At 40.4% G+C, this 8128-nt stretch overlaps 1 protein-coding gene across 1 annotated transcript; it reads left to right on the forward strand.

Moving 5' to 3' along the window:
• Positions 1-5007: 5007 nt before the first annotated feature.
• gosr2 (golgi SNAP receptor complex member 2) lies at positions 5008-7964 on the forward strand. Its single transcript, XM_058048691.1, has 6 exons — positions 5008-5213; positions 5354-5418; positions 6300-6408; positions 6506-6638; positions 6713-6853; positions 7316-7964. Exons 1-6 carry the CDS (start codon positions 5185-5187, stop codon positions 7475-7477), a joined length of 639 nt encoding a protein of 212 aa, XP_057904674.1. The 5' UTR covers positions 5008-5184; the 3' UTR covers positions 7478-7964.
• The last annotated feature ends 164 nt before the right edge of the window (positions 7965-8128 follow it).

Here is an 8128-nt window from a genome sequence, read left to right on the forward strand (position 1 = left end):
ATAAATGAAGGATTCGGCGTGGAAGGATAGTGACAATTACAGTACACACACACACACACACACACACAAACAATACAGCATTGGGCAGGAATCTGGGAATGAGTAATGCAATTGCTCAACACACAACAAGAACATGCACCGCCTCGGGCTGTGACAAGGTTGAGTGCATACCTCTATGGGGGGGGGTCATGGGGGTGGTGTAGGTGTGTGTGCGTGTGTGGGGTGAGGGGTTGGACCGTCGAGGTCGTGCACTGATGAAAATGACATGATGAAGATGATGATTGGTGGTGGGAGGGAATCAAACTTCCCAAAGAATACGATCACACGGTGGCAGAATTCCACACCTGACATTAAATAATTGACTTTCATGACAACACACGCTCACAAAGGCTTGCCGCGCATCAGGGGTCGCGGGTTCGAGACCCAAATTATGGAGGATGGGAGTGTATGATGAGTGGATTCCGCCCTTGGGAATGAATAAAGTGAATTATCGTTGTTATTAATACCTTTTCTTGTTCGTTTATGTCGACGCCCCTCGGACTGGCTGGCTCACAGCGACATAAGCGGTTGTCGACATAACCGAAATCAAAACCCAAACAAGTCATTGTCAACAGTCATCCCTCATTGTGTGTAGTAACAACATAGAAAACCTGTCCAAGACTTTCGATAATACAAGTTTTAACATTATTAGAGCCCTGTAGACATGACATAGCACCCACATAGTCACCTTTACATGTGTATACGTATATATAGCCGCTTTTATGCACCTATAATTCTTTGTTTATGTCACATTCTAGCACAGCTAGCATGTCTGCTGCTGTAATTTGTTGTATGTATTTTATTTTGAAGCTTACTTTACACTGAACTGGATGTTTGTTTTTTGTTTGCATGTTTCCTTCCACATTCCAACAACATGCTAGGTTAATTGGCGACTCTAAGGTGAATGTGAGTGTGAATGGTTGTTTGTCTATATGCGCCCTGTGATTGGCCGGCCACCAGTCCAGCCAGGGTGTACGTGCCTCTAAGCTAAAACTCAGCTAAAGCTATAGCATAATCGTTCAACTTTAATGAAAATGAAAAGCGCATTGCTAGTGACCGTTAGCGGATTCCATGGACAGTGTTAGCTTGACACCACAACACAGACGCCCCGCTACTGCGTATCACACAAACCTAAACACAGCTCATACACGCAGGGAACTCCGGGGAGAAGCCGTTCCCATGCTGCACACCTGCAACGGAGAAGGTTCCTATCAATAGACATGATAACGCCTTGTAGACTTTCACAACTCCCCCAACTCGCTCCTTGCGCTCAAACGTATCCTCACACACACACGCACACACACTCTCACACACACCTCCATTACAACCAATACCAATGGCGTCAACATTGTCCAAAAAGTGGAAAACATGGCGATAACACAAGAAGAAGACCTTGTGTCTGGAATGTCAGCGTCTGTGATTGTAATGGAAGCAGGACTCGCATCAATAATCCCCTTTTAGGTCCACCAGCAAACATCTCATGACATTCAGTATCAAAACAATTTGAATTATATCCCGTTTTAATTGCAAAATGAATGAAATGCTGACAACCACGCTAAGTAATATCATTTATCTTGAATTTCATTGAGTATTATTTTCTATTATTTATGTCACTACTTTGTCTGTATCCTGCAAGTATTTATATATGGTACAAAACGTGTCACTAGTCCTTGTATTTATTTATTTAGTCATTTGTATTTGTATTTAATTTGTAATTTGTATTATTTTTATTCCTAATTTATTAATATAATTTTGATTCTATTTTTGTATATTTAGTCATTTATTTTTAACGTCTTCATTTAGTTTATTATTTGTATTATTTTTATTCCTAATTTAATATAATTTTTATAAATTTCCTCTATTTTTTATTTAGTCATTTATCATTAACATCTTTATTTAGTTTATTTGTTGTATTATTTTATTCCTAATTTACTAATGTAATTTTGATAAATTTCCTCTATTTTTTATTTAGTCATTTATCATTAACATCTTCATTTAGTTTATTATTTGTATTATTTTATTCCTAATTTATTAGTATTTTTTTTTATAAATTTCCTCTATTTTTTATTTAGTAATTTATCATTAACATCATTTAGTTTATTATTTGTATTATTTTTATTCCTAATTAATTAATATAATTTTGATAAATTTCCTCTTTAATGTCTTCATTTAGTTTATTATTTGTATTATTTTTATTCCTAATTTATTAATATAATTTTGATAAATTTCCTCTATTTTTTTATTTAGTCATTCATCTTTAACGTCTTAATTTAGTTTATTATTTGTATTATTTTTATTCCTAATTTATTAATATAATTTTGATAAATTTCCTCTATTTTTTTTATATATTTCTTCCTTTTCTTTCTAGGAGCTGGCGACGTCAAGCAAGCATCTCTCATCCTGCAAGGCCTCAGTGTCACAGGTGGTGTAGCCACAGGGCTGTGTGGTGTGTGTGTGTGATTGACAGCTCTATGTGAAGAAGTAGCATGTCTGTCGGAAGGAGGAGAAAGCCGATCAGCTCAATCAGAAAAATGACTCACTGCGAGGCAACTTTAACAAACAGCGGCCCTCGTTTTTTCCCATCAGGAACCAAGGACCAGGCAAGGCGAGGCAAAGCAAGGCAAGGCAGGCGAGGTCCTGACGAGTCCCTCCCGTGGGCGCTGACAGGCTCTATTTTTGCTTTCATTCAGCGTCTCGTCAGGGCTTCAAAGTGAGGGGAGGACGGTCTCCCTCGGGGGGGAAATGAGAAGAAGATCAGTGCGCTCTTCCAAAAAAAATGAGTGGTATCCAAAAAATTGTGCAGCCAAAGGGCAATTTTTTTTGGGACTCACCTTAAGTCTGTCTTGGGCCCGTAATTGTTGACTTATGATCTATTAGAAGGCCTGAAAACAAAGAGCGATGATTGGTTGACGTATCGTTTTCCATCTTCCATCCCACACTCATTGAACCCGAAATATTAAACATTATTTTTTTGTCATATTTTTAACTGTAGTATTTTTTAATCCATATTAAATCACCAATATATATTTTTAAAAATTATTAATAATTTTCCTGTAACAACATATTTCTTATTGTGGCTGTAGTTTTCTATTTCTGATATTTCAAACAATAACAAATTTATGTCAATTTATTATATATTAAGAAATTAAATAAAAATATATTTAAAATATAAGATATCATCTTTGTGATATATAAAATAATAATAAAATACAAAAAATATTATATGATATATATTGTTTTTTTTTGTTGCCACTTGCACCTTGCTTTAATTCCATCCACAGCAGCTCTCCAGTCCCAAGTAGAGCCACTTGAACAGTGTCATAAGGTGTACCTAATGTTATGGCCAGTAAATGATCGGGTACGGGTCAGCGGGCGGCGTGATGCATTCGATGTACACACCTGCAGTCTGGACAGTGACTTGTGCCGGTGGTGCTCAGGTGTGGAGGAAGAGCAGTAAGCTCATATCATCCTTTCCTCAGGGCTGAAAGATAAAGGACAGACAGACGGAAAGAAAGAGAGAATGAAAAAGGAAAGAAAGGAACCCTCCGACCTTGAGACGAGGTGGGCGGGAGGCGAGGGAGGGGGGGGGGGGTGGCGTTGGACCTCTACAAGTTGACAGGGGCCGTCATTTTGGTGCCTCCACACCCGCCGGCCCCCTGGGGGGATGTGTTATGACAACCGGAGAAGGGGAAAAAAAAAAACGTGGAGAAGCAAGAAGTGGCATGAACGCATCTCAAGGTTTCTGACATGTTTCTAGCCTGGAGATACGTACAAGGCATCAAGTCAAGTAGCATCTGTCTGGCTCCGTTTGTTGATGGCTGAGCCCCCATGAGGTAAACAAATGTTACTGGAAAAACTTGGAAGAGCTCGACAGACTAATTAATCCCCCCCACCTTAAAATTAGACGTCAGCGTCGGATGATTGAAGTGTCGTTTGGCTCGGAATCATTTCCCCGTTGTTGCTTCATCTGGGAAATCCCATCATAGTCTACTTTGACTTTTTGATACAGTAAAAGTTTGGTATCAATCTGATACCAAGTAAATTCTGATATACTGATACTTCTTACTTGAAATATTGCTCAAATAATTTATGTTATATCGTTATGCTTCCTTGATAAACGTTTCCTCGTCAAGTGCACATTGTTTGACGCTCCTTGAATGCACCATAGTTGCAACCGAAGAAAGATGGGGAAGGTTCTGGAGCTGAATCTAATCTAATAATTACAATAGCAGTCACACTTATTGTAAATGTTGACACAAAATTGGAGGAAACAAAGCTAGCAGGAGAGTTTAGAAGGGGAAAAGTGTGCTTAAAGCTAATATATTAGCTAAACAAATATCACTAATCAAACAGCATAAACAACTAAAAAAAACAGATATTTGTTCAAATGAACATTAAAGCATGCTAATATCAATTGGATACAGATTCTAGCCTTGGTATCAATTCAATCGCTATTTTATCATCAAACCTGAGTTGTGATCTTACCTCAAAGTGAAATCATCAAAGAAGGATTGGCTTCAGGCCTGGAAAAATGGAAGACATCAGGGAAAATGGACCTGGAGGGAATATTTTTGACACTTAATCTGTGAAAGGAGAGCACCTGTATATATATACTATACTATATACTATACTATATTTATACTAAAGCTAGCCCAAGGATATATGTCACATGAGCATGTCCTGTCTATGAACTTGATTATAGTTAATGATAGCAGACGCTTCCTGTTTTAGCAGCAGAAAATGTATTTGGGACAGCTAAGGTATTCATATAAGTATTAAAATAATTTACCTACCAAGGTGCTTGTATTACATCTCAAAATACATTTAAACTGACAGAAATTTCGACATAAGGCAACAAAACTGTGCTAAATGCGTCTTCTTACATTTTCTGTAATGGCGTCGACAACAACAAAAAAAACTCACTTCCTGTTAATTTTCCCGCTTAGCGTGACGTCACAACACTTCCGCTTTTCCACTTCCGTACACAAACGCTCCAGCGCCTGATGACGTGTTGAATTCCTCCTGCACTTCCCTTGTGCTAGCTTTGTCGTTAGCTTAGCGGCGCGTTCAATTCGTTTTTAAATAAAATAAACCCAGCGACGACATAAAGATAAATAATAATAGTTTAGCTGGAGGCAACCGGACATGGAGACGCTTTACCACCAGACGAATAAGTGAGTATTAAGTACTCTTTAGCTAGCTAGGTAATACCAGAAATGAAAGCGTGTATTGGTTTCATTATGAAATAATACCAAGACAAGGTGGGAAACCTGCTTTAAGTCACATTTGACATGTTTGCCCCGGGTTTATTTAGGCAAATCCAGGAGGTGCAGTCGCTAATGGGCAACCTGGAGAGAACAGACCGTCAGTCGGTACACTGTGAGTACTAAGTTTAACGTGTTTACTTCATATTTCGCCTCTGTAGCTACAATGCTATACACAACTGCACAATGTTATACATGCACAGTGCCAGGTGTACGTAATGTTGTGACCGTGTATTCCTTCCTGTGTCCCATTAAAGGCTAATTAATGTCCATTCTTTGTACACTTCTTGTTATGGCTGAGACGGGGGTGTTGTCCCCCCACCCCCTTGATTGTTTTGTGTCTGATGAGTGTTTTGGGGGCTTCCAGCTGGTGCCAGAACAGGAAGCAGCTGGGTGTGTATGGGAAGATAATAGTGGGAAGTTGTACATTGACAACACACACGCAACAAAAATACACACCTTGGATGATGTCACCTGAGACTTTAGCTCAGCGAGAAACTAGAAAATTAAATTTTAGTGATTTTCTATGATGCCACCACACATGGAGTACAACTATATGTGATGATAACCATAGAACTAGATCTCAAATGTATTGCAGCGTAGGAAAGGAACATATGTCATGGCTGCTCAGTCCAAAAGTATTGATCCAGCTTCAGCGGGTGCACCGATGTATCCTATTAAGCTAATTTGTGCCCTCTTTTTGCTAAGCTGTGTGATGATAACCATAGAATTAGCTCTAAAATGTAATGCAGCGTCGGAAAGGAACATATGTCATGGCTGCTCAGTTCAAAAGTATTGGTATATTATAACTTCAGCGGGTGCACCGATGTATCGTATCCTATTAAGCAGTGTGATGATAACCATAGAACCAGAAATATTAGCACAGCGTTCCAGACGTGTTTGTCTCGGCTAGGCAAGCTAGTGATAATCATTTATGTTTACAGCAGCTAGCATCTTTTTGGAAATAATGTTTTTTTTTTCTCTCCACGTTTGAAGTGTTAGAGAATGAACTCCAAGCTCGAATCGACCAGATCTTCAACCATTTAGAGCGCCTGGAGATCCTGGCCAGCAAGGAGCCGCCCAACCGCCGCCAGAACGCTAAACTGTGAGTCGGGAGTCGTTCGCTCGCTAAATCATAATCCCCAAAGATTCTTTTCCGAGCACTGAAGCGCCTCTGATCCGAGTCCACGTCTTCTCCCCAGGCGCGTGGACCAGCTCAAGTACGACGTCCAGCACCTCCGCACCGCTCTCCAAAACTTCCAGCACAGACGCTACACCCGAGAGGCGCAGGAAAGGGAGAGGGAGGAACTCATGAGCAGAACCTTCACCACAAACGTCAGTTTAACGCTCTTCGCTCGTGCCCGGGTCAGAGATCCAAAACGTGACCCGATCTCTGGTTGGTCCCGCAGGACGCAGACACGTCCATCCCCATCGACGAGACGTTGCAGCTCAACTCAAACTTGCACAACGCCCACCGCGGCATGGACGACCTGCTGGGGAGCGGCAGCAGCATCCTCAACGGACTGCGAGATCAGAGGTCCACATTGAAGGTGGGTGTCGCTAAGAAAACATAACGATGTTCAATGCTTTTGGTCGCGGGGTTATGACATCATTAAGCCTTCGATTGGGGTGACCATTCACATTCACTCAAGCCCCGCCCCTTTGGGTACCCAACCACTGGTACCCCACGTCAGGTGCCAAAAAACTGCAAAACAAAGGAACAATGTGCAGTGATGGATTAATAAAAAAAACTTTCCCTGACCTGCTGTCTGGCGTGCATCACAATGGCGGCATTGTTAACGTGTCTCGGCAAAGACGGGGTGAGTCCTTGTTTCCAGGGAGGAGATCGTCTTCCTGGTTTTGCTCCAGGGTTCCCCCCTCCTTATCAGGAGGGTGCGTCCTCGTCATCGCTTGTCAAGCCATGAGAAAGTCATCTGGATGACCTTTGGAGGATAAATACGTAAAAAAAAAAAAAAAAAACAACGATTGCGTCTCCTCTGGTTTCCTCCCAGGGAACCCATAAGAAGATGCTGGACGTGGCCAACATGCTGGGTCTGTCCAATACGGTGATGAGACTCATAGAACGGAGAGCCACTCAGGATAAGTTCATCATGATCGGAGGGATGCTGCTCACGTGCGTCGTCATGTTCGTGGTCGTACGATATCTGAGCTGAACAGCATCACACACATATGAGATAAAATACTTTTTAAAAAGTTGTATTTTATTAAAAAATGTGTTTTCAGTTCTTGGTGCAACTTCATGACAGTATTTGACTATGTGAAGCTTTATATTGCTACAGACTTTTTTCCAGACCACTTTAATGTGCTTGGGGGAGGTAACGGAGTCATGAACTTTTGAAGTGTAAGATCTTTAAAAAACTACTTCATGTTCTTTATTCCGTCAATTACACTCCCAAAGTATGAATCACAGCATTTTTTTTAATTATTTTTTTTTTAGACCGGCAGTAGAATGGTTGGACCTAACAATACACGCTTCGTTAAGATTTTGAGTTATTTTTCAGCAGTGATTAAATGACATGAAAATATAACAATTGTAATTGTGCAGTACATTGTCCTCATTTACAGTTGGGTCTAGTCTCACTATGTGAGTGATTTAATTGTTAATAAAACTTGGTATTTCCTTGACTGTTTGTGTGTTTCTTGAAGTATTTTTTTGCATACAATGTAATGTAATTAATTAATCCAATATAATGTTACTGTACTTCAGTTACTTTGGGTGTGCTGGTGCTTGTACTCACCCCGTCCAAGCTACAATGGCGCCGCCTAGTGTCACATCATGGGATACTTGACTAGAGCGATGCTCC

Source organism: Doryrhamphus excisus, chromosome 15 (genome assembly GCF_030265055.1).
Source record: "Doryrhamphus excisus isolate RoL2022-K1 chromosome 15, RoL_Dexc_1.0, whole genome shotgun sequence".
Classification (NCBI taxonomy): Eukaryota; Metazoa; Chordata; class Actinopteri; order Syngnathiformes; family Syngnathidae; genus Doryrhamphus; species Doryrhamphus excisus.

Excerpts from the sequence above, each read along its gene's own strand:
- gosr2 (XM_058048691.1), top strand. The coding sequence starts at position 5,185 with ATGGAGACGCTTTACCACCAGACGAATAA. Across the intron at positions 5,419-6,299 it reads AGACCGTCAGTCGGTACACT|TGTTAGAGAATGAACTCCAA; the intron begins GTGAGTACTAAG and ends CCACGTTTGAAG. Across the intron at positions 6,639-6,712 it reads GCAGAACCTTCACCACAAAC|GACGCAGACACGTCCATCCC; the intron begins GTCAGTTTAACG and ends TTGGTCCCGCAG.